This window comes from Eurytemora carolleeae, unplaced genomic scaffold (assembly GCF_000591075.1).
Source record: "Eurytemora carolleeae unplaced genomic scaffold, Eaff_2.0 scaffold520, whole genome shotgun sequence".
In the NCBI taxonomy this organism is placed as follows: domain Eukaryota; kingdom Metazoa; phylum Arthropoda; class Copepoda; order Calanoida; family Temoridae; genus Eurytemora; species Eurytemora carolleeae.
In genome coordinates, this window is record NW_019396438.1 from 80,153 (window position 1) to 108,045 (window position 27,893).

The 27,893-nt window shown below is 32.5% G+C and overlaps 3 protein-coding genes across 3 annotated transcripts in view; all 3 read left to right on the forward strand.

Moving 5' to 3' along the window:
• Positions 1-1,757: 1,757 nt before the first annotated feature.
• On the forward strand, positions 1,758-21,670 carry LOC111703342 (calcium-independent protein kinase C-like). Its single transcript, XM_023475244.1, is given in 25 exon segments — positions 1,758-1,898; positions 2,463-2,512; positions 3,733-3,796; positions 4,632-4,764; positions 5,174-5,268; positions 5,491-5,565; positions 6,462-6,535; positions 6,793-6,873; positions 8,681-8,749; positions 9,094-9,185; positions 9,479-9,573; positions 10,303-10,431; positions 10,677-10,778; positions 11,686-11,769; positions 12,291-12,365; positions 12,993-13,112; positions 13,214-13,311; positions 14,606-14,668; positions 15,165-15,174; positions 15,647-15,802; positions 16,138-16,203; positions 16,882-16,986; positions 17,279-17,377; positions 18,346-18,453; positions 19,643-21,670. Coding segments are annotated over 24 exon segments (2,040 nt in total). The 5' UTR covers positions 1,758-1,877; the 3' UTR covers positions 18,430-18,453; positions 19,643-21,670.
• A 1,899-nt stretch (positions 21,671-23,569) lies between these two features.
• Positions 23,570-27,893, forward strand: part of LOC111703339 (zinc finger Y-chromosomal protein 1) — an 8,065-nt gene continuing 3,741 nt past the window's right edge. The window contains exons 1-2 of the mRNA XM_023475241.1: positions 23,570-23,682; positions 25,256-26,613. Coding sequence (XP_023331009.1) covers positions 23,571-23,682; positions 25,256-26,286 — 1,143 coding nt within the window. The 5' untranslated portion in view covers position 23,570 and the 3' untranslated portion in view covers positions 26,287-26,613. The remainder of the gene's footprint in view (positions 23,683-25,255; positions 26,614-27,893) is intronic.
• LOC111703343 (zinc finger Y-chromosomal protein 1-like) overlaps positions 26,680-27,893 on the forward strand; it is a 4,074-nt gene continuing 2,860 nt past the window's right edge. Inside the window, exon 1 of the mRNA XM_023475245.1 lies at positions 26,680-26,869. Coding sequence (XP_023331013.1) covers positions 26,680-26,869 — 190 coding nt within the window. The remainder of the gene's footprint in view (positions 26,870-27,893) is intronic.

The window sequence follows — 27,893 nt, forward strand, 5'->3', positions numbered from 1 at the left end:
CGTTTCATTAATTTTGTTTTACTTTTAAATGACGTCAAAATAATGTCCAATAACATTATGATAACGTCCCTTGTTACTGAATACAAATGACAAAAAGTTGTAAATGTATTATTTAAATAAGAGTAAATGTTATTATGAAACAAATCTAAATATTTATCACAAATAAAGATTATATTGATTTCTTTTTTGACTTGGTGTTATTAGATTATCTTCAATATGTTTCCATAGAATCGTCATAACGTTGCTGAAAATTCCATCCACATTATGCATTCCCATCCATGGCCCCATAGTCTGGGCTTCAAATGTGAAATATATCATCTCTCCAACAAAATAGAAAAATCTTAATATCTAGTTGAAGAATAGAAGATTAGAAGATTAGAAGACTGTAGAAGACTATCAGACCACAAGACTAGACAACTAGATGACTAGTAGACTAGTACACTAAGTAACTAAATTAGACTAGAAGACTAGAAGAATAGAAGAATAGAAGAATAGAAGACTATAGAGAGTAGAAGAGTAGAAGACTATGAAGACTAGAAGACCAGAAGAATAAAAGATTAGAAGACTAGAAGACTAGAAGACCAGGAGACTAGAAAACTAGAATCGACTAGAAGACTAGAGGACAAGAAGACTAGAAGACTAAAAGACTAGAAGACTAGAAGACTAGAAGACTAGAAGACTAGAAGACTAGAAGACTAGAAGACTAGAAAACTAGAAGACTAGAAGACTAGAAGAGTAAATGAGAAGAGTAAACATAACGAGAAGAAGAGAACAAGAGAACAAGTGAACTCGAGAAGAAGAAAAGAAGAAAAGAAGAGAGGAAAAAATTACATTTAAATAACGTCATATGACGCCATCAAAAATTTAGTGTTTTATAATTTAAATTTTGCTATTTTTTTCCATTTTAAATAGAATCACTTTATGGCCTATGTTTTAGTGATGATATTTGATCTTGAAATAAAAACGTAAAAAGATGTAAAAATCCATTAAGAAAACGTCTTCAAAAAAAGTTTTGTTAAATGATGTCAAAGTGATGTCATTTAATATAAGAGATTCAGCTGCAGTGACGTCTCTACGCGTCTTGTACATTACAGTGGTAATACGTTCAAACGGCGGTCTCGGGAGTTCAAACATGCCAGCGCCCAGCATCCACGGAAATGGTTACGAAAATACGTATGGAAAACACGTATTTTTACGCATTCCAAAACTAAAAATACGTACAGAGTCGAATGTCATACGCATTTATAGGATACATTCCGGTTAGTGGATATATCATGAATATATCATATGATATGAATTCACAAGAATTGAATTCAAGTATTTTATCAAATAAAGTATGAGTAAAGTTTGAAAAAATTTCACAAACCCGTAAATTATTGTTTTAATTTTTATTCTTTATAAATGTAAAAGGGGGCAAGGGCCTGAACGAACGATATTGAAAGCTTATCCTTTTCTGGGTTTATATTATAAACTGGCCGCTAGGTGGCTCATGCACAGAAGAAAGCAGTTAAAATACTCTCCCCTTTCCTATAGCCTCCATTTTTCATTACGTCATCGTATGTTAAGCAGTTTGTTATGAGAAGGTGATTTAGAACGTAAAAATAACTTGTTTTGTGGATTTTTACTGATTGCAGGTTTTTTTTAAGTGATTAAGAAGAAATTGACTGAAGTAAAAATAAGTAATTTTAAAAAATGATAAATATTTTTCATCTCAATCCGAAAAATATGTTTTTATTGCGAGTGTTAACCTTTAGATTTACGATTGTAAATATACATTTCAGAAAAAGTGTTTTTAAAATGATTCGAGAGTAGATATTTCTTTTTCAAGTTTGAAAACATTTGGATTTTCGAACAGACGAACTTAATTTAGGATCAATATGTTTAACGGACGATTGAAGGTAATTGTTTTTCTACATTTTTTTTCATATTTTCTTTTTGTTGTTGCAGTTGATTACAAATAATTTGATTGTATATTTCTGTTTAAAATTTTGGGAATTTAAGTTCAAAAGTAAAAGATTTGGAACTACGAGTACCTAAAATATTGTGTTTTTAACATTTATTCTTTGTATCAACAAAATTGGTAATATCCTAATACGATTATTGGACCCCCCCCCTCTCCTATCAATTTTGTACATGGATTGTAACACATGGGTATAATTTCATGTGACCGCAGCGCCCGGCAGAAAAAAATAAACCCCCTGGAAACCATAGATTTTACTGAACCAGGGGGGGGAGGTGAGCCTTCATAGCCCCCTGAGTACGCCTCTGAGTGTTTTTCCCTCTAATAAATGGTTTTCCCAAGTTTTTGTTGATATTTCACCCCTCCTCTCTCATTTCACATTGATAAATAGTACATGTAATGGGAGCCAACAATCCTTTTCTTACCTCGGCTTATTTAGGGGGGGGGGGGGAGAGGGGAAATAAATAGATTATTAAAAATAATAATACTATTAATTTATTAGGTTTCTGTGTGTGGGGCCGCTGAGCTTCAGCAAACGAACTTCATGACTAGGCATTTATTCATTTATTCTTACATTTATCTCCAGATTTTTCTTCTTTTTAATTTCAAATGAACAGCTTGGGAACCCAGATTTGGCCGGAATCTTTCTCTTAAAAAGTAAATCCACTCAACTTAAATGTTTTAAGTTCTCCCCAGAACTATAGACAGATATGTCAAGAGGTTCATATTCAAAATAAGAAATTTACGGAGATATTAAACATTAGAAAAAATATTGTAGTTTTTTATTAATTGGCCGATGTAAATATATTTCTCAACATCTCTGTCAACATTGAGGGTGCAAAAATGAGTAAAACATAATTTTTATGTATATTATTTTAACTTGAATATTTCTTAACTTTGTGTCACGAAATAAGCCTCGCTGATTTAAGACGATATAGATCGAAGTCGCCATTTAATTGCCATGTTTATTGGGACACCCTGTACTTATTTTTCTTTTAAACAAATGTTTTACCAATGAAAGTCTACCAAGTCAACTTAGAATTTTCAAAGCTAAGTCATTTCTTTGGTTCTCCCGAGTTCCCAAATCAAAATTTGAGGCAAATCAGTCAGAGGGTTTATGAGTTTAAATCGGATATACAAACAAACAGACTTACAGACAGACATACAAAGTGAGACTTCTACTTTATATATATAGGGTTAAACATAACATAGTTTTTGAAATACGTTTAAGGTTTTTGGCATTTTAAAAGGTTCCACCAAAAAGTTTTTCAAATTTCAAAATTGTTCCTTTTTGCTATAACTAGAAATTCTCGCGCCCTTCTTTCTAGGCTTTTAGGGCGCTTCGCGCCCATCTTCTATTTAAACTTTTAATTGTGGCTTTATCTGTGAGCATCTTCTCTTTGTACAGTATAAAACAAAAACAAAAAAAGTTTGCGGATTTCATAATATTTTTTCGCGCATTTTCAAAATTTTACAACAAAAAAAAACTTTTAAACACAAATTTTTAAAATTTTGATTTTTCATAAACCCTTCCCTGGGGTCCCTAGATGTCCCACAAAAAATTTGGGCCCGATCGGTTCAGCCGTTTTGACGTTTATTGGATACAAACAGACAGACAAGCCAAATTTATATATAGATTACACTATGCCAAACTTTGACTCTTTAATAAAAATATTACAAAAGCAAACTTTTACAGAGTACAGTTTTAAATTATTGGATCTAACTAGATTCGGAGGAAAATGTTTAATGTAATGAATGAATGTTCGTACCAGGCTGAATTTTGAGAAGGAGAAGAAACCTGATCTTGACCCTTATGTAGCGATTGACGTCGACGAGGTACCCCTCCCCCTCCAAAAAAAATCATTTTCTGTCTGTTTTAACTAATTCATTTGGGATTTTTACTGAAACCCGTAAATCTTTTATCATGCCGAATCCGTTGGATCCACAGTATTTTGGCTACCTGGATCCACAGTATTTTGGCTACCTGGATCAACGTATCCGCAAAAAACTGTTTGCTCTCGAAAAAAGAATCTTAGCTCTCAACTAATGGAAAATTATTAAAAAACTTCCAAATCTCTGAGTTTGTATGGTTCATCAAGTTTCAGCATAAAAAACTCCTTAAATTGAGCCGTAGATCTTGCAGCTGTCAATCACGTCAATCATAAGCTGTCTTCAGAGTTGGGTCGAAGATTCGGTCTTAAAGTCGGGTTTAAGGAATTACTGCTCGAGTCAAAGTTTTTAAATCGCGGGCTCTGGATACGGATCCGGTATCGGTTTTCTCTTCTGTCTAATATTGTCTTAACGTGTTTAAAGAACTGTAATATTGCTCATGCCGATAACAACTTTTAAAATTACGACTTAAACTTGAAAAGTACATTTATGCTCATTTCACTATAGACATAAATTATTGTATATTTTTAACATATTTTTTTAAAGCTTGTTGCCATCACACTAGTAGCTTCTTTTACTCTTGGGTATAATATGAAATATAGGAGGCGTTATTAATGATATTTTTAATTTTTATAAAATTTTGACGATAAAAAACAATAATTCTGTAAAATAAGCAAAAATATTAGTAAATACTAGAAATTCAAAAAAACGTGCAATTTACTTTAGTTTGAAGGGGGGGGGGGGGAATGAGACATTTCATATAGATTAAACAAATTTTTAGGTTTTCGTTGAAAGGACCTCGACCAAGCAAAAGACGCGGGACCCGGACTGGAACGAAGTCTTTGACACAGACCTGCTCCGTTCTGCAGAGGAGATTGGGTTTACAGTCTTTCACGATGCAACCGTGCCCCCAGGTAAACCATATATTTTGATATGACGGAACCAAATTCAATACATTTTTTGGATTTCCTCGTCAAAAACGGAACGTCTATAATTTGCTCGACGACTGTTGTTAATTTTTGTTGTTCATATGTTTTTGTTGCCAATCAAACCAGAATGTCTGGATTTTAAATGGTATCATTACTACACAAACGTTGATTTCTCTATGTTAAGAAAAGAATATTGGCACAAGACAATTAATTTCTAAATATTGATAACTTTATTGCCACATTTTTTTTAAAGATTATATGTGGTTATACTGGTTAAAGTTACATGATATCTATTTTTTCTGTACTAATTTCCCAAATTTTTAGATGACTTATGAATTCCCTCAAAATCCTACTTTCTCAATTTTACCACATAAACCTCAATTTCTTTGTTTAGATGATTTTATCGCCAACTGTAAGATCCCCCTGGCCGAGCTTATTGAGAAAGAAGCTCAACCTGTTCATGATATTTGGGTCAACCTAGAACCTAAGGTAAGCCTACGGTGGTCAGAGTTCAATTATTACGAACGGTCATTTTTCATTTTTATTTCTCACTTACCATTTGTCACTTGTCATACTACTTATCATACTCATGATACTCAAAATCATCATGATCACCATAATCATTATCATCATTATCATCAACATCATTAACATCATCAACAACAACATCATTATTATTATCATCATTGTGATTATCCGGTCTATTTTCAGGGTAAACTACATGTGAAAGTTGAGATAATTTGGGCAACTCAGGAGGAGCAAAACCAGCCTGCCCGTTCCTTCCAGGTAATCACCCTCATTACTCCCTACCTTCCCCTCCCCTACTTCAATACCACCTATTCCACTTGGACCGGTTCGACTTTTTTCTGTTATTCCCCATTCCGCAACCAAGTTTATAGTACACTCATTGTAACATATAGTTCAAGTTTCTGGGCCACCACCGGAATCTAGAGATTAAAGAAAATGCCAACTCGGATGAAATTATTGAAAAACTGAAATTGAAATTTGATAAAATTATTGTTATCTAGAATATATATATTTTTTAATTACAGTGTGTCCCATTAAAAACGACAATTTAAACACTACACTTTAAATATTGAATACTATTCCTGATAAAAAAAGAAAGTTAAATATTCTTCAAATCAGTAAGTAATTTTTCGAGCTGTGAAAATTATGAAATTTCCAACTGGAGTGTTCATCACAAAGTTTTAGCAATTTCCATCTTGAAAGCCCAGCTTTGCTTGGAGTTTTTTTATTAAAGGTCAACTCACTCAACAAGTAATTTAACCAGACTAAAGACATTTCTCTGTTTTACCCAGTTCCCCAATAAAGCAAATCATTCTATGGGTTCATGAGCTATAGCCATAAATCCAAACAAAGAAACAAATATTGGTAATTTATCATATATAGAGTATAAATATAGACTATGATCATTGATCATTCTGTAATATATAAAAAGTATTTCTGTCTGGATGTTTTCATGTCTGAAAACTTCACCCCTTTACCAATTTTCCTCAAATTTGGATTGGGAAAACTCGGTAGAATCACAGGAACGTTCTTAGTATAGTTTAACAATTCTAAGTTGAGTAGGTTGGCTAATATTCCAGACAAAGCTGGGTATTTAAGTTCAGTATTTAATGGCGGTTTTTAAAAAATAATAATAATTAGAAATTTGACTCAAGGTAAACGGGCATAAGTTTATGGCAGTCTACCTGAAGCAGCCGACCTTCTGCTCTCATTGTAAAGATTTTATTTGGTGAGTAACAATTGTTGTTTTCTTCTTATGTCATGCTTCGTATCCGGACCCTTCATCGTAACTTAACCTTAGTAGTTCTCGAAATCCGAGTCTGTAACATAGTAGCTCTCGAGATCCGGGTCTGTAACTTTAGCAGGAAACATGATATTGATTAATTGATTTTACTAATAGATTAAAATAACTTTTTTATTGACACATTGCATGGTTGATTTATTGATTTATATTGATTAGTTGATTGATTGATTGATTGATTTCAGGGGCCTAGGAAAGCAGGGTTACCAATGCCAGGTGTGCGTATGCGTTGTGCACAAAAGATGTCACGAGCTCATAATTACGAGGTAAACGTGCGTTCAGATCCTCGTTTACGCGCGCACGCAAGTTTATGTTGAATATTACGCGCTTCTCAAATAACATCTTGCTTACTTACTAAAATAGCTTCTGAGTTGGAAACTTTTGTGTTGGATTCTCACAATCCCGTTTGCGTGATCTCGATATCCACTCTTGGCAATTTTAATTTATTTAAGGATTTATAATTGAAAACCACACCTTTCCATATCTTGATATCAGTTATTGTTTTTGAAAAACTCATTTAACCCCACTCTTTTTCCCCACTTTGATAGGAATAAAGGGGTTTGCAAACATTTGGAGAAAGTGAAAGGTTTGTTCAGTAAAAAGTATTATACAAGAAAATCAAAATCAAAATTGTATTTGCTTTATTATTGTTAAAAATTACTAATTTAAATCCTGAATTATGAGCTATGAAACTCTTAATGTTAGTCTAGTAGCGCACTTAGTGTTCGATTTCATGTTTTTGTTTTTAAACTAAAAATACCAAAATATTGGGAATACATGGAGTCTTCTTTCATCAAAATTTCTTAGAGAGAGAGGGGGGGGGATGGGTTGGCACTCTAGGTCTAAATCTTACAATATATTTTTATGTATATATATATTCGAAAAAAGGAATTTTATAATATCTCAGATAAAAGCCTTGGTGTGAGTGGGACATGCTTAAGAAACATGACTAGATTTCTTTCTTTCTTTAAACAAATTTAGTTAAGTCTGATTAATCAGTTTGTATAAACTGACTCATCTACAGACTACACAAAGGGTATTTTTGTTTAATTCATAAATTCAGTAATTACTAGAATTGAAACAAGATCCCTTACACTTGACTTGGCAAAATACAAATTAAATTTTCTTTTTTTACAGTGCTTCGTGCCTCCTTTACTATCAACAATTTTAGATTATAACCGTTGCTCTGAAATTCCCCATTTTCCATTGCTCTGAAATTTGCACGGAATTTTCGGTTTAAATTGACGCATTTTCGGTTTAAATTGACGCATTTTCGGTTTAAATTGACGCATTTTCGGTTTAAATTGACGCATTTTAGATTGAGTTGCCACAATTTTGGACCCGGTTTAGCCGTATTGGATCCTAAAAGACAAACGGGCCAAATTATATTGAGATGTTTTGATTTTATTCTTTGTTACTTCAAAGTACACCCCCCGCCATCATCTTCAGAAATCAATGTTTACTTCATTTGTTTGATTAAAACTTAAACAAATCTTTGATTTATTATTTTAAAACATAAATAATTGCTGATAATGTGCTAGCTTGTTCGTTTTTATAAACTTCAAAAGCAATAAATGTTATCTAAATATTTCAGGGGCTCATAAGTAAAAAAAAAGAATAGTTTCAGAATTTGAGAGGAAATAATTAAAGAAAGAGTCGCTAATCCAAGAAAATCTTATCTTCTGTTATTTTCATATGATAAACCGACCCAAAAATAAACAAAAATTCACATTTTTTCTCAAATACGGTATTTTACTTTTAATTTTGAGAAAATAAATTTGATATATGTTTGTATGCTTATCCTTAGAACTATTGCCTAGAAAATGTATCATTTGACCTAATTAAAACATAAACAAATACTCGATAGATGTTTTTAAAATCAGAGCAATAAAAAAACAAACAAACATACATACATACATACATACATACATACATACATACATACATACATAAATGCACTTCTTCAGGACTGAATACAAAGATACTACATAACTATTTTTTCCTTGAATTGATTTTATCGCTTCACTTAACTTAGACGAAAAATGTAAAAAATACATTTCCTATTTTGTTTAGATGCCCTGGAGTTCAGGAAACCCTGGAGGACAATAGTGGAGCTAGGTTTAAGATCAATGTTCCTCACAGGTCGGTTGTTGCATTAATCCACAATACCGTTTTATAAATTATTAATTTTATAACGTTTTGCGGATCGGGTTTTAGGAATCTCCTCCCCCCCCAGCCCCCCCCCCCCTCGCCGAATAGATAATATAGTGAAATCGTCAAACCAGTTGTACTTGCTCATTTATTTCAATGACTCCAGCAAAATTATGTTTGAAAAGTTCCTGTAAACTGTTTTATTATGTCGTTCTAAATTGTTTTATATTTTCCGTGGATTTGCATGATGGGTAAGACGACTTTATAATAATCTACGAAAATGTTTATTGAAAAAGGAACTGCACTTTATTTCAACACTAATAAATGTTTGCTAGGTTTGAGATCCACAGTTACCGCACATTCACGTTCTGTGACCATTGCGGATCCTTGCTTTATGGTCTTCTCAAGCAGGGGCTACAGTGTAAAGGTAGGATCTATCTATCTATCTTTCTATCTAAACAACCAACTAATTCATCTATATCTTTTAATTTACATGTATATATCCATTTCTATCTATCCTCACATCAAAAAATAAAATGAACATCCACTTTTGATCTAATTAACTATCTACTTATATATTTATCTATCTATCTATCTATCTATTTATAAATCTATAAATCTATTAAGCTTTTGATTTATCCGTCTACCAAAAACAATATTTATTTTTCGTTCTATTATTCTATCTCTAACCATTATATATTTATCTATATATTTATCTAGTGTGCAACATGAACGTGCATAAGAGGTGCAAGGAGAACGTGGCCAACACCTGCGGTATTAACCCTCGGCACATGGCAGATATTCTACAGGAGATGGTGATTATACCAATTTTTGTTGTTGACATGATTGATTGATTGATTGATTGATTGATTGATTGATTAATTGATTGATTGATTAATTAACTGATCGTATTGATTGCTGTTGATGGATATAAGTAGATTGACATCTCTTCAGGAGAAGGTAACTTTAAAGATTTTTTCATTTAAAGATTTTTTCGTTGACAACAGCCATAGATTCTTTGATTAATTAATTGATTAATTCACCTAATGGTTGACATGGATCGGTTGACATCAATTGGCATGGTTTACCTTGTTTGATAATCAAATCGGATAGTATGGGACTGATTGACTTGGATTGATTGATTGATTGATTGATTGATTGATTGATTGTTTGGTTGGTTGGTTGGTTGGTTGGTTGGTTTGAAGAACCTGAAGAGCTTGATCGAAAATTGTTCAAAGATTTATTGTTTTAAATTTATTGATTTATTAATTGGTTAAACGTACTTGGAACAATTATTGAATTTAATTTTATTACAAGGGTTGATTAATTTGTCTTGATTAAATAATTGATTGTTTGATTTGGAAGGAATTGAAACTCTAACCCCAAAGAAGGATGCCTCAAGCAATCCCTGTTTAATATGATTTGAATTGATTGGTTTGATTGCTTTGTCAACTTCATGATCAACAAGAATTGATGGATGAATTAGTTTATTGACTTAAATTGGCTGATTGAATTACTCTGATTGATTGATTTATTGTGTTTAGGGTATGAGTGTTGGTAAATTGTCCCTTCCTAAACCTAAGATGAAACATCGGTCAGCTGCCGGGGCAGACAGCGGGCCGGTCTCTCAATCAGAGAAGGAATTGGACGAGAACTTGATGGTCAAATTACAGGTGGACACTAAACAGTTCATTTATTCATAAACCCTTTCATCCCTCCTTCTATAAAAGTATAAACATTCAATCCTTCAATCATACATTCATTAATTACTTTTTTTTAATTCAGCCTGTTTTTTATTCAGTCATACACTTTTAGTTTCGATTCTTTCATTATGTTTAATATACTTACTAATTATCTTTTTCAACTTTTACTTTAAGATCTGTTTAGTAACTTCTTGTTTCTAAACGTCTATGTCTAGATTGAGGCACAGCATGAGATGGATCGTAAGATGAGGGATAGGATGGCAAACCTTCCTCCTTCTCAGAGCATTAAGAGGAAGGAGGATGGGGAGAAGGAGAAGGTAAGGCCAGTATCAACAGGGAAGGAAACCTCTTTGTCTATTCCCTCTATTAGAACTCCCTGACCCCGTCTTGTACTTCATGACCCATTCTTGTACTTCATAAACACTTCTTGTACTTCATGACCCCGTCTTGTACTTCATGACCCATTCTTGTACTTCATGATCACTTCTTGTACCTCATGACCCCGTTTTGTACTTCATGACCTGTCTTGTACTTCATGACCTGTCTTGTAACTCATGAACCCTTCTTTACGTATTACCTCGTCTTCTACGTATGACAGCATGACACCTTCTTGTACGTATGACCCCATCAGCTTCTTGTATTCTCAAACCCGTTCTTACACTTCAAGACCACTTCTTGTATTCCCTGACCCCTTCTTGCACTTCATGACCCCTTTTTGTACTTCATGACACCTTCTTGTACTTCATGACCCCTTCTTGTACTTCATGACCCCTTCTTGTACTTCATGACCCCTTCTTGTACTTCATGACCTCTTCTGGTACTTCATGGCCCCTTCTTGTACTTCATGACCCTTTCTTGCACTTCATAACCCTTTCTTGAACTTCTTGACCCTTTCTTGTACTTCATAACCCTTTCTTGTACTAAATGACACTTTTTTGTACTTCATGACCCCTTCTTGTACTAAATGACCCTTTTTTGTACTAAATGACCCCTTCTTGTACTCTATAATCCTTTATTGTTCTCTATAATGTCTTCCATGTACTCCATAACCCCTCCATGTACTCCATAACCCCTCCATGTACTCCATAACCCTTCCATGTACCCCATAACCCCTCCATGTACCCCATAACCCCTCCATGTACTCCATAACCCCTCCATGTACCCCATAACCCCTCCATGTACCCCATAACCCCTCCATGTACTTCCTGACCCTGTCCTTTTCAGGTTGGTATAACCAGTCTTCAAGATCTTGTAAACAAACAAGCTGGACTTAACAAATCCTCACTTGCAGAATTCAAGTTTTTAAAGGTAACTAGCAATAAGATTAGTTTTTGATGATTAACGAGACTGTCCACATAATTTCATGTGATGTATCATTTAAAACCTTAAGAATATTAATCCTTTATTTGACTAGGAAGAATATTATATATCTTCTTTTTTTCGTAAAAAAACTTTTGTCATTCATTTCTGCGTCTTAGTGATAAATTCGCAAGTAATTGTAATTGTTAATGGATTTACACTTTACAGCAACTTAAAATTATCAATTATTTGTAGGAAAACCATAATGATAATAATCATTAAACTCTGATCAAACAATTATTATCATCATTATTATTAATATCATTATTATCCTCATGATTCTTATCATCATTTTCATAATTATTATTCTTAACATTATTATGACCATCATTATTTTCATTTTCATAATTATTATTCTTAACATTATTATGACCATCATTATTTTAATTATTATTATTATTATTATATTCATAATTATTTACATTTTTATCATTTTAATTATTATGATTATTATTATTATTATTATTTAGGTTCTGGGCAAGGGTTCCTTTGGCAAGGTTATGCTCTCTGAGAAGATTGATACAGAAGAGGTCTTTGCTATCAAGGTCAAAACATTTTGTAAAAAAAATGGCATGCATAACAATATCTCTACCAAGGCTGTACAATGACTGTACCAAGACTGTACCATGGGTTCATCTTGAACTACTCCAGATGAACATTTTACACCCATTACATTCAAAAAATGCCAATTAACAATTTCGAAAAAAAAAATCTGCCCTAAATAGCATCTTAATCCGTAAAATCTTCCCTAAATAGCATCTTAATCCGTAAAATCTTCCCTAAATAGTATCTTAATCCGTAAAATCTGCCACAAATAGTGTCTTTGCAGATCGAAGTTGTCGCTAATAGTGTGTAAGTTCCTAAAATCTACCACAAAGTGAAGTCACAAAATCTCTAGATAAATCCCTAGGCTCTAACATTCTTTCCGATTTCTAGTAATAATCTTGACTTCCCAGATGATCTTGTTTTCATTTGAGGATTTCCGCAAAAAATTGGTTTTTGACATTTTTTGATAATTTGATACAAACAAACATAGAAAACTACAACATTTCTGTTAAACATTTGATCTCCCTTCAAAACAAAATGTTCGCCTATGCTGTAGTTTTTCAAGTTTTTATCACTGAATGTTTGAAAAATATATTACCTTGATTTGAATATATTTGTTTGTTCAGGTTTTGAAGAAAGATGTAATCATCCAAGATGATGATGTAGAGTGTACAATGACACATATATAGAGTATAAATATAGACTATGATCATTCTGTAATATATAAAAAGTATTTCTGTCTGGATGTTTTCATGTCTGAAAACTTCACCCCTTTACCAATTTTCCTCAAANATTAATTGTTGGACAGATCTTGTAGTTTTCTATTATTAACTACTATTTTGATCAGACGCCGGACCGATTGTTTTTTGTGATGGAGTTTGTGAACGGTGGAGACCTAATGTTTCAAATACAACGAGCCAGGAAGTTTGATGAATCCAGGGCAAGGTAATTATCACGCATTACTTTAAATAAGGGTGGAACCATTTAGCCCTTTTTTGATAACAATGTTCAGATCCTTCCCACACGTGACTTAAAAGTTTAAAATTAAAAGTAAAAAAAAATTAAATTTTCGCCTTACTTTCAAATTCATTTAGCGAATTTTTATTTTTCAAAATATGTCGATATGTGTATTAAAAAATCCGCCTAGAAACATTGAATGCAAAAATGTTCAAACCATTTTCAATATTTGAAAAATCCAACAAATGGGCAATATTCAGTGACATATTGGCATGTTTTAAAAAAACGACCTCCTGTAGTGATGTATTTTTTTTAATGCTTGCGCTATTCCATTTAAAAAAATCTTTTAAAATGCAAGAATGTTTTTTGAAATTTTAATAAACCAATTTTTCCTAGTGTTAGAAATTTTTGAAAAAAATATAATTTTGTCCCGAAGTCACTTTTAAATCATTGAGTATAGAACCAAGGAGTGGGGAGTAGGTTTGTTAGCATAAACACTTTACAGAATAAAACTCCAGCAACTAGTTTGCTTGTAAACAATACCATTAGATACAGGGTTTTATGCCCACAAAGGATGAGACTTCAGAGACGACTGTACGGAATTTATTCAGTCCTCTTTTTGCACTGAGGGTTCCTTGTAGCTGTAACATTCTTTCTTTCTTGGTCAGATTCTTTATTGTACTCCAAACAAACTTTTTCCCAGAAAGAAGACTTAATTTAACCTTTCTATCGTCATATTCAAAAAGATATAGGTCGTCAATGAAGTCTCATCTTTTGTGGGTATCCCTGTAGTGAACATGGAACGGTTGTCCTAAGCAGGGCTTAAATCCGGGGTTAACATTAACTGTGATTTGTTTATGATAGAACTTGTTTTAGAGCTCTCATAATACATAGTAGAATGTAAACAAATTTTACCCCCCCTTACTTTAGTTCCATTACTCCTTGATATGGTCACATTCACAAAAATATAACACTTCATGTAGATTTTCGAAAGATTTATCATGATCGTACTAGACTTTACTCGAGTTTTTGCTAGAAAAAAAACTTAAAAATAGCTTTTGGATCACAAACCTTTGAGTGATTGATTATTTTAGAAAGTTGTATTATATTTATTTCCTCTGCTTCAAATTAGTATTCAAAACGAATAAGATTTTGAGAAGTTTAATTTTGTAGATTTAAAAAATCTACTGAAAAGGACTCTATTTTTGAATTTTTTTTTATATTATATAAATAAATATTTCCCAGGTTCTACGCTGCTTATTCTACAAGTCTAATTTTCTAGGTTCTACGCTGCTGAAGTAACTTTAGCTCTGCAGTATCTGCATAGGCATGGAGTTATTTACAGGTTCGTCATAGATTTTAAAAAAATCATTTCATTTAAATAGTTTAAACTCATAGAAGAACACGGTGATGTTGCCCTTGACAATTAGTCTTCATGCGGGTTCCCATGTCCCTTAGTCTGAATACCACCATGTGGGTTTCCATGCCCCTCAGTCTTTTAGTCTTTTAGTCTTTTGTCTTTTAGTCTTATGTGGGTTTTCTTGCCAATTTAGTCTTTATGTGGGGTTTCTTGCCAATTTAGTCTTTATGTGGGCTTTAGTCTTATTTTTTCACATGGCAAATATTGACCTCCTGTGTCCCTATTGGCCTCCTAAATTTAGCAATTCATAAACTGTCAAAATAAAAGATAAGTCAGTAAGTCACCTATTTCATCTTACCCAAGCTGATAAAGGTGACTAAATATTAAATCTATTTAAATATAATAGTTGCGCCGGCTGTACATAGCATTCACATCACACATTCATAATTCTCTGCTCTGCTTTAAACAATTATTTCTTAAGAGAAGGATTTGTAATTCCGTCTTATTTGAAGGATGTCTCAAGCAATTCCTGAAAAGTATGATTTGATTTGATTTGATTTGATTTGATTTGATTTGATTTGATTTGATTTGATTTGATTTGATTTGATTTGATTTGATTTGATTTGATTTGAATGTCAAAAATTGATTTTTTTTTTCAAGTCAAGATGTTAATTATAACAGATGTTTTGTAGCTTAAAATCAATTGTTGTTAATCGTAATTTCTTGATAAAAGTTTCTCGCGGATTTATGCAAAAGAGAAAAGTAAGAAATTTAATACTTATCAAAATTAAAAACAACGAGAGATTCAACATTGTTGTTCAAATATTTAAATTTTGAACCAACCGTTGTGAATCGAACATGCAACCTTTTAGATGGAGCATTTAAACAACCCTCTAGCCTCTCTTTAATTTGTCTTGTTAAAATAAAAAAAATCTAACTTTGAAATAAGAAATAAATATTTAGGAACACGATTACGGCGCAAGCGTGGACTGGTGGGCCCTGGGTGTCCTCATGTACGAAATGATGGCGGGGCAGCCTCCCTTCGAGGCGGATAACGAGGACGATCTATTCGAGTCTATCCTTCATGATGATGTTCTTTACCCTGTCTGGTTGAGTAAGGTTAGGCCAAGCTTGAAATTACAAAAAGATGCTGATTATTGAAAGAATCCAGTTTTATTAGACNACCTTCAAAATATTATTTTTGGAACCTTCTGTTTTGGTTTAAAATTAAAATTGGGTGAGTAAATATTTGGAATTGTTGGTTTGAAAAGTATCAAAAATAAGGGAAAACTTGTCAAATTTTTTATATTTCATTTTCTCCCAAAATCTTCAAATCGTAGAATATACTTTTACACTGTTGCATTAAAGGGATTGTTCATCTAACTGAATATAATCCTTGATCACTTCAAAAAAAATTAAATTTTTAGTTTTTTTAAAAACTTTTGTTTATTTAGGAAGCAGTCAGCATTCTTAAAGGGTTCATGCAGAAGAATGTAGCGAAACGGCTTGGTTGCATAAAGGTACATTTTTTCAGTATTAAATGGAGTGTTCACAAATTAGAAAAGAAGATTACATTTCAATTATCATTGACATTTATTGACTGGTTGTTGAATGGTGATTGATTTATAAATAGATTTACTAATATGTGATTAAGGCACATGGTGGTTAACTGTTAAGGAAAGTATCTAACATAACCTATTTTTCGGATATCATTAGCAGCACACCATCATTGATGGAATCATTTGTTTAATGATTAATAGATATTTTTAATTCATTGATCGATTGATTGATTCATCTATTCAAATGGGGTAAGTTTTGTCGGAATTTGTTACTACTGAGGAAATAATGATTTATTGGTTTATTGCTATGTGATTTAGGCATATCATGGAGTTTAAACCATCATTCATTAATTCCAGAGGCCTATTCACCAATGATTGAAAAAATGAATGTATTGATTGTTTGATTAATCGAAAGTTGATTTATTGGTGTACGATTAAGCACATGACAGAGCAATTGGCAATGCACCATTGATTGGTCGATTGGCTAATTGTTTTTTTGATGATAATTACTTTATTGATTGCTTTGTGATTAAGGCATATGGTAGAACAATTAGCAATTATTGATGATTATGATTGATTAACTGATTAACTGATTAATAGATGATAACTTATTAATTGATTGATTGATTTGTTACTTAGGCGCATGGAGGAGAAGAGAGTATAAAGCATCATCCGTTTTTCCGGGATGTAAAGTGGAAGGAACTGGAAGAGAGGAAGGTTAAACCACCCTTCAAACCTAAAATTGTAAGATTTATTTTTAAACTTTTCTTAATAATTTTTTGTTCACTTGGGGAGCTTGCTTGCACTATACAGTATACAGGGTGTCCAAATTATAATTAGTCTTTGGAGGAGGCAATTTAGATAATGTAATGTATTCAATTATTTTGTAACATGATTTTTTCCCACTTTGTTATTACTCCACGTTACAAACGACCTAATAAAAAGATTTTCAATCACTACCAACTTTATCTCAATAATTCATTATCCCCTCTCTGGGCTTGAGGAAAGGGTTAGTTTTCAATACTTTTTGTTGCAGAAAAACCGGAAAGATGCTCTGAACTTTGACAGCGAGTTCACCAAAGAGGATCCTGTTCTAACTCCAGTCAACATAGAGATACTAAAAACAATTAACCAGGTCCTTACATAGTTGGTTGGTTGGAATCCGTTGGTTGGTAGGTTTAATGATTGATTGATCTGTTAGTTGATTAGTTGATTGGGTGGTTAGTTAGTTTGTTGATTTGATTTTTTATTAGTTGATCCATTGATTGGTTGGTTTGATGATTAATTGATCTATTGGTTGGTCAGTCGATTGGTTTGTCGGTTGGTTTGTTGGTTGTTTAATTTATTTCATAGTTGATCCGTTGGTTGGTTGGTTTGATAATTGATTGATCTCTTGGTTGGCTTGATTATTAATTGATCTGTTGGTTGGTTTGATGATTGATTGATCTGTTGGTTGGTTGGTTTGATGATAGATTGATCGTTTGATGATAGATTGATCTGTTGATTGGTTGGTTTGACGATTGATTGATCTATTGGTTGGTTTGATTATTAATTTATCTGTTGGTTGGTTGGTTTGATGATTGATTGATCAGTTGGTTGGTTGGTTTGATGATTTATTGATATGTTGTTGTTAGTTTATAGTTGTAGTTCATAGTGTATGAATAGAGTGGTTGGTTGACTATTTGTTTATTTATCTGGTTAATTGATTGGTTTATTAGATTGGTAGTTAAACTGCAAACTAGTTGTTTGGTTAATTTAATTGCATGATTTATTAAATTGGTAGTTAAACTTCAAACTGGTTGTTTGGTTAGTTGACTGGTAAATTAATATATTAAATAATTGATTGGTTCATTAGTTGATTGATTTGGGTATTAATTGTTAATTGGCATTAATTGATTGATTGGCTTGATAATTGATTGATTGGTTCATTAACAGATTGACTGTTTTAATAACTGTTTGATTGCTTGATAAACTGATTAATTGATTAGCTGATTGATTGGTTCATTTACTGATTGATTAGTTGATTGATTGATTGATTTAACTAATAAATTAGTTATTTAGTTTTTTTTTATGGATAGATAATCTATGTTTTGTTGTCTATAGGAGGAGTTTGCTGGATTTAGTTTCCAGAATACAGAGTTCGGAAAACTACTCGCTGGAGGTCCAACCGTAGCAAAGAAGCATTAAACTTTTACTCTACTAGATATTCATGTGAGTATTAAACATATACTCCACTAGATATTCATGTAAGCATTAAACCTATACTCTACTAGATATTCATGTAAGTATTGAAACACTCTACTAGATATTCATGTAAGCATTAAACATATACTCTACTAGATATTCATGTGAGTATTAAACCTATACTCTACTAAATATTCATGTTAGTATTCAACATATACTCTACTAGATATTCATGTTAGTATTAAACCTATACTCTACTAGATATTCATGTGAGTATTAAACCTATACTCTACTAGATATTCATGTAAGTATTAAACCTATACTCTACTAGATATTCATGTAAGTAATAAACCTATACTCTACTAGATGTTCATGTTACTCGACTAGATATTCATGTTAGTATTAAACATATACTCTACTAGATATTCATGTAAGTATTAAACATACTCTACTAGATATTCATGTAAACATTAAACATATACTCTACTAGATATTCGTGTAAGCATTAAACATATACTCTACTAGATATTCATGTTAGTATTAACATATACTCTACAAGATATTCATGTAAGTATTAAACATATACTCTACTAGATATTCATGTAAGCATTAAACATATACTCTACTAGATATTCATGTAAGCATTAAACCTATACTCTACTAGATATTCATGTTAGTATTAAACATACTCTACTAGATATTCGTGTAAGCATTAAACATATACTCTACTAGATATTCATGTTAGTATTAAACCTATACTCTACTAGATATCCATGTGAGTATTAAACATACTCTACTAGATATTTGTGTAAGCATTAAACATATACTCTACTAGATATTCATGTTAGTACTAAACCTATACTCTACTAGATATTCATGTTAGTATTAACATAAACTCTACAAGATATTCATGTAAGTATTAAACCTATACTCTACTAGATATTCATTATTCATGTAAGTATTAAACATATACTCTACTAGATATTCATGTAAGTATTAAACATATACTCTACTAGATATTCATGTAAGTATTAAACATATACTCTACTAGATATTCATCGCATCGCATCGAGTTAAAATTTTTCACATTGGAATTATTGAAAAGATTGAAAAAACTTGCCTTTTAACACCCCCCNCGAGGAATGTATACACTCTTGAGGAAAGTATACACTCCTGAATAGATGACTTATCAGATTTTCATAAGTTTGTTGTTTAGGAAAGTATTTGCTGTGGGAGATGGTAAATGTGTACAGTATAAACCTGAAGAATCAGTGCTCTTTCGTCTGCTCTAACAATACTTAGAGAAAATTCCTCTTAGTGCTCTTCTAATACCTAGAGCAATCTTCTAGTGCTCTTTTCTTAAACCTAGAGCAAACCCACTCTCCCCAGCATTTGAGCCAACCAAGCTTTTTAGCGATAATTGCTTTGAAACCCTGGATTTATAAACTGGGGGTTTAATAATATTTTTTCAGTAATTGCAACCTTTTCCTATTGCATTCTTGCTCGTAACATCATTGATTAGGTTCCGCGCATTCTTTTTATTTATTTTTTTTCTACTCAAAATTCTCAGCTAAAAAGTTTCGTAGATTTTGATATCTCTGAACTTGTGAAAATTGAAGTTTAAACGCATATATTTTCGACCGTTGATTGTTATGTAAACATTCGTTGTTTTTCCTAATTTTATCTTAGAACTAAATCGAAACTAAGAAAGTGTTCACTATTCTTAAATTTAGCGTCATATTATTGTCTTTGGTTAAATCCACGCTAACGGTGATTTTAAAAAAAATCCTAGTCAAAAGTTACTGTTTTATAAAGTTTAATGCCCCTCGCCCCTCACCATTTAACACCGAAGTATGGGTTTAAACAAAAACTTGTGTTTTGGATTTTTGCCACTTTTGATTTTCGTAACACTTCTGTTTTAATAAAATGCCTAGATAACTAAAACGGCCTAATGTAATTTGTACACCGTGCAAACGTAACGTACATATTGTTAAACGCACAAATTAAAATCTAGACACACAAGAAAGCTGGGCACAATTTCAACTATCTTGAAATTTATACAATGCCAAATTAGTCGTGGAAGACGACATTGTTTTCCGCTTAAATTTTTTTACTGGGGTTACCATCTTCCTATTTAATCTTCCCTTGTTCCGGAACAGTTCTTCGTGGATTTTTAATAGGATTGTTCTTGATATTATTATGTTTTATAGTCTATTACATATTTTATTTGTTAAAAACAATTTTTTTGACTTTTTGTAGTTATTAAAACTGGTTGTTGTCCAATCAGGAACTAAAGGTTCGCTCTACATTTAGATGTTTTGTTGTCCTTCTTTAAGAAATTCGTCAACTTTTTAGATATTTAAAAATTTGTTTTCTAACATGTGCCACGCCACTGTAACTTAATTGTAATGCCGCCAAAATGAATCCAGCAATGAGTGGCATGTTATGAATTCTGCTTTTATGAGAAATAGTATTTTGCGGATTTTTGTCCAACGCAAAAATAGCGCATTTTCTTTAATGTTGGCAGTAGCTTCCCATGTCACAAAGAATATTATTGAACTTTATTGAATGACTGAAAGGATTGGAGAAACCAAATCTATTTATTTATTTATGTATGCCTTTATCCCCATCTACCTATAGCCCTCCCTTGAAATTACTTGTAGTAAAATATGTGAATGTGTAACAATACTAAATATTTTATAAAATCTTTACTTTCTTATATGAGATTGATTTTTAAATATCAATTTTGCTAAAAATTGTATTTTCTCGCGTTCATTATTTAATTAATCCCCCAGATACAGTTATTGTTGGTGAATTTTTAAGAGTTGTCGTGTGCGTTCTGAGTGATTGAGCATTATTTAGGAAGTCGGAATATTTCCAGATTTTCTGGGATTTGTTTCTTTTAATTTTAATGCTCCCTCGCTTATTTGTTAAAAAATTTCTAATTTGCTTCTTGAATCTAAAATATGGCGACCTAGGATAAATATTGAATGATTATGTAATGTTAGCTTGAATGTCGGGCGTTTTTTCCCCAATTTATTCTTTAATAATTAGAATTCCATTGTATGTCCAAACTTATTGACCAACCTTGCCTGTATACTCCCCCCCCTCTCGTAATTAACCTTTCTGTATTATGCCCACCCCTGAAACTTCCCTATATTTGTCCCCCTCCTCCCCTCCCCCTCGCCTGAATTGTCTGTTGATTATAGATGTATGTATTTATAAATATATGTCCTGTACCGTTCAATGTTTTTTTAAGAGCATTTTTTAAAGATAATATGGAGGAAAAGAAGATATTTTTTGGAAAATGGAATGAAGGAAAGGAAGATTATGTGTAAGGTGGAATGAAGGAAAGGAAGATATTTAATGGAAGATGGAATGAAGGAAAGGAAAAATATATGAAGATGGAAAGAAGGGAAGGAAGATTTTATTGAAGATAGAATGAAGGGAGGGAAGATTATTTGGAAGATGAAATGAAGGAACCGAAGATTATATAGAAGATGAAATGAAGGGAAGATATGGAATGAAGGAAAGGAAGATTGTATGGAAGATGGAATGAAGAGAAGGAAGATTTTATGAAACATGGAATGAAGGAAAAAATGATTATCTGTAAGATGAGATAAAGTGAAGATGGAGCGAAGGGAAGAAAAATTATATGGAAGATTAATAGAAGACGCATGAAGGGAAGATTCTTTAAAATGAAATAAAGTGATGATAATATGGAAGATGAAATGAGAGAAAGGCAGAGTTTTAAAAAACGCCCCCCCCCTCATTAAAAATTTTGCTTTTAAAGTCGACCCACTTATTTTAGATTCTCAAAACCAAGCTAAGAACATTTCGTGGGTCTCCCGAGTTCCCCAATCAAATTTGAGGGAGATCAGTCTAAATTATGATCGGAGAAACAAACAATTTCTTGTAATGCAATAAATAATTTTGGTCCGATTCCGGCTTTCAGAAAAAAAGTAATACATTCGGAGTTTGTTGATTGGTTTCCTTTTTCATCGACCCGTTTCCCCATATTTTTGGTACGTTTCCGGTTTTCGGAAAAAGTTAATAAAAATTAGTTTGTTTGTCGGTTACCTCAATTCATTTCGATTCGATTCCGCAAATTTTTGGTCAGTGTCCGCGGTTTTTAGAAAAAGTTAATAATTCGGTTTCCTTTTTTTCGTTTCCGCATATTTTTGGCCAGTTTCCGGTTGTAAATTCTCAGTTTCTGCATACTTTTTATTTTCCCAATTTGAAATAAAAAGCAAAATTTCTGGTTAATTTCTATATAACAAAACGTAAAATCTCGAAAATTCAACTAAGAAAATATAAAAATTATGGAATAATTTAATGATTAAAAATATATTTTGTCAAAATACAAATAAAAACAAAAGAAAAGAAAAGCTAGTAAAATCATATAATTATATATATATAGTATTATTCTTCTTGAATAAAATGTTAAGTTTATTTATATAATGTTTAAACAGTCTAGGGCTGGTTGATTTATCTGCTTTTTATTTGCGACCTAGGTGCATTTGTCAAAGTTGATCGGCCCTATTTTAAACCCTCCATGATAGGTTCAGATTTTTATATGGCGCGCTTATAATTTTTACAAAGCTATTTTTGCAAAGAAATAGATAAAAAAGCAACTGCCTAAAAACCGAAAAAAATTCTTTAAAATATATCTTTTTCAAAGAGATTTTTTTTGTCCCCAGGACATGATCGGGTTGTTACGATCAAATCTCGGAATTTTTCTATTGCGAAAGTTTTGTTGTTGTAATCTGTGGTTGTAATCTGGCAGCACATTCATCCATCCAAGCTTCATTCATACTGAGAAGAGGGTTGACAAGATTCCAGCTGCCTAAACCATACTTGAATTATCATACAGGGAAATTTTCATTATAAAACTGAGCATTACATTCTAAAATCTCCTATTCAGACATCATGTTAACTGTTTTTATAAGATCTCCCAAATTAATACTTAGCTCAAGTGAACTTCATTTTTAACATATTTTTATCTTCTTAAACACTATTTGCTTAATTTTATGTATATAGCGATTATATTATGTCTATAAACATGAAACAAAATCAAATGAACTAAATATGAATTTGGAAATAGTAAAATGTATTTCATATGATCACTTTATTTTTCAGATAGAATGGAAGAGAATATAAAAAAAGAATCAGATGTCAAGGAACGCATTATAGAAGATACTTGTTTTGTCGATATTCCTGAAGATGGAATAAAGCTGGAAAATGTGGAAATACAAGGTAAACCTGATAAACCTGAACATTCTAAAAGATAATGCAGACTAGAGTCAGCAATTTGTGTTTTTTATTTAAATGGGATGAGACAGATAATGTAGTGAAAGTAGTGTTATGGAAACGCGACCCCCCCCCCCAAAAAAAAATCAGAAAAAACTCAAAAAAGGATTTTTTAAATACATTTCCGTGCATTCTCAAAATTGTTTGGAAATTATCAAAACTCATTGTTTTAATCCTAGTCCCTGGTTCCGGCTTTTATGAGTCGTATATTTTGGTGGAATTTTCCCAAATTTTTGATCCAAATTAGATTTCGGGTTGATAAAATCCTTTGTTTTTATGTTTAACTAGCTTGGGAACCCAGCGTTGCCCAGGGTACTCATAATTACTCCCGCCGTTTACCTGCATTTGGTCATAAATTACAATTTCAAAACCAAGCTAAGAACATTCCCGTGGTTCTCCCAAGTTCCCCAATCAAAATTTGAGGCAAATAGGTTTAGGGGTTCCTGAGTTAGGATCAGACAAACAGAGTTTACAACTTTATATAATAAATACTAGCTGAAGGGCCCGGGCTTGCCCGTGGAAAAAAAATTCAATTTTTTTTTAGCCTATAACACCCTATATATATATACGAATGTCTTGTTTTAATATATAGATAGATTTATATATTTTGGAAATTATCATCTTTAAATAATAAATTGGACAGAAAAAGAAAAAGTAATTTAAATGATTTTCTAAAAATTAGTACATATAAGAATATGTGGACCTAGGACCCTCAAATGCTAATTTTTTTAAGTGAGGAAAAAATTCTTTACATTTTCCGACATAGGTTGTTCCATAGTAGGTTGTTCCATACCTAATTACTGGACTCTGTGGGCAGATAGTAGGTTGTTCCATACCTAATTAATAGACTCTGTGGGCAATAGTAGGTTGTTCCATACCTATTTACTGGACTCTGTGGGCAGTTAGTAGGTTTTTCCATACCTAATTACTGGACTCTGTGGGCAGATAGTAGGTTGTTCCATACCTAATTACTAGACTCTGTGGGCAGATAGTAGGTTGTTCCATACCTAATTACTGGAGTCTGTGGGCAATAGTAGGTTGTTCCATACCTAATTACTAGACTCTTTGGGCAGATAGTAGGTTGTTCCATACCTATTTACTGGACTCTGTGGGCAGATAGTAGGTTGTTCCATACCTAATTACTAGACTCTGTGGGCAATAGTAGGTTGTTCCATACCTAATTACTGGACTCTGTGGGCAGATACTAGGTTGTTTCATACCTAATTACTGGACTCTGTGGGCAGATAGTAGGTTGTTCCATACCTAATTACTGGACTCTGTGGGCAGATACTAGGTTGTTCCATACCTAATTACTGGACTCTGTGGGCAATGTCTCGAATACTAATGCTTAATAATAATTTCAGGAACCTTTAGTAACTGGTTTTTTGCGTGTTTCGTTAAACTGGTTAAATCAGAATATGTAAAATATTTATTTTTGAATATTTTTTATTGATTAGCTCTAAAGAATTGGGATTATTTGGTTTCTATTCTATTATTTGTAATTATTTCTATTGTTCAGGTGAAAATGTTGTTACTGAAGAAGATCCTCTTTACTCCCAACCAAAGAGAACCAAGAAAAGTAAACATGAAGGAGAAGGATACCCTTGTTCTGAATGTGATTATGTTGCGACCAAAGCTGGAAGTCTGAAGAGACATATTGAATATAAACACGAAGGAGTGAGATATCACTGTAAACAATGTGATTATGTTGCTACTCAAGCTGTACATCTCAAGAAACATTTTAAAAGTAAGCATGAAGGAGTGAAATATCCCTGTAAACAATGTGAATATGCTGCCACTCAAGCAGGTGATCTAAAGAAACATGTGGAAAATAAGCATGAGGGTGTGAGGTATCCCTGTAAACAATGTGAATATGCTGCCACAACAACAGGTGGTTTAAAGAGGCATATTGAAAGTATACATGAGGGTGTGAGATATCACTGTAAATACTGTGAATATGCTGCCACTCAAGCAGGCGCTTTGAAGAAACATGTTAAAAGTAAACATGAAGGAGTGAAATATCCCTGTAAACAATGTGAATATGCTGCCACAACAATTGGTGATTTAAAGAGGCATGTTGAGAGTATACACGAGGGTGTGAGATATCCCTGTAAATACTGTGATTATGCTGCCACTCAAACAGGCGATCTGAAGAAACATGTTGAAAGTATACATGAGGGTATGAGGTATCCCTGTAAACACTGTGAATATGCGGCCACAAAATTTAATAATCTGAAGAGACATGTTGAAATTAAGCATGAGGGTGTGAGATATCCCTGTACAAATTGTGAATATGCTGCCACTACGGCAGGTGGTTTGAAGAGTCATGTTGAAAGTAAGCATGAGGGTGTGAGATATCCCTGTAAGCACTGTGAATATGCTGCCACTACAGCATATCATCTGAAGAGACATGTTAAAAGAAAACACGAAGGAGTGAGATACCCCTGTTCAAATTGTGAATATGCTGCTACTACAGCAAGTGTTTTGAAGAGACATGTTGAAAGAAAGCACGAGGGTGTGAGATATCCCTGTAAACAGCAGGTCATCTAACGAAACATGTTGAAATTAGGCATAAAGGATTGTAATATCCATTTAAACACTGTGAAGTTGCTTCCACTGAAGCTGGCAACCTGAAGAGAGATGTTGAAAGTAAGCATGAAAGAGTAAGATATCCCTGTAAACATTGTGAATACGCTGTCACTCAAGCAGGTGATCTAAAGAAACATGTTATAAATAAGCATGAGGGAGTAAGGTATCCCTGTAAGCAATGTGAATTTGCTGCCACTCAAGCAGGTCATCTGAAACAACATGTTGAAAATAAGCATAAAGGAGTGAAATATCCTTGCGTCCAGTGTAAATATGCTGCCACTACAGCAGGTGATCTAAAGAAACATGTTATAAATAAGCATGAGGGAGTAAGTTATCCCTGTAAGCAATGTGAATATGTTGCCACTACAAGCAGGTTATCTGAAGAAACATGTTAAAAGTAAGCATGAGGGAATTAGGTATCTCTGTAATACAGCAAGTGATTTAAAGAGGCATGTTGAAAATATACATGAGGGTGAGAGATATCCATGTAAATACTGTGATTATTCTGCCACCCAAGCAGGCGATCTGAAGAAACATGTTGAAAGTAAACATGAAGGAGTAAGATACCCTTGTAGTACAGAAACATTAACGGAAACCCTGAACAATGTCTGACTTTATTATACAATAAGACAGAAACATTAACGGAAACCCTGAACAATGTCTGACTTTATTTTAGAAAGCTATAGTTTGATAATATATTAAAGTCTCAAGATTTCCTTCAAATCACTTTATTATTTGAATTTAAATTGTTTTTGTTTATTTTTCATCATCATATCTCTTATTTGATTATTAGAACAACATTTAAACAAATAAATGATTTTTAAAAAATATACAATGTTCGTATTTTATTTAATATGCTTGTAAAATCTTATATCAAAATTAGTTTTCAGATAACTTTAAGTAATTCATCTTCATTCGCTTCTATTTAAAACAATGGTGTATTTTTGGACGTACACACGTTTGTTCTACTACCCATCCAACCTATTATAGCATGTGACGTTTTACAGCTGCTATAGTTCCGATGTACTGTAGGTCAGAGGGGAACTTTAAATATTGGTGCATCCGACCAAAATAATAGTCAGATGCCCCTTTTATCTAGGTCGGATGGGCACATTTGTAAGTCCGATGGGCACTTTTTGTAGGTCTAATGGGTGCTTTTTGTAGTTTGGCAGGGCACTTTTGTAGGTTGGATGGGCACTTTTATAGGTCGGATGGGCATTTTTTGTTGGTCGGATGGTCAATTTTTGTATAGGTGCAATGGCACTTTTTGTAGGTTGGATGGGCAATTTTTATAGTTCACACTAAAGAAATATTTAAGCCTCATTTTAAGAGACACAATTGACAATTTTCACACATTAATGAAATGAGTATCAATTTTGGACCAACTTAATTTTTATTTACATTATCCTATAGTATAATAGTTACCAAATATTCTTGGTTGTTAAAAAATTCTATGACATAAAAAACACATATATATATTAAAAATATATTTCCAAATATTTCCAATATAAATTGTCATATTATCACAGAATATTTAGCCTAAAAAACAATATTTCCAAAAACAATCT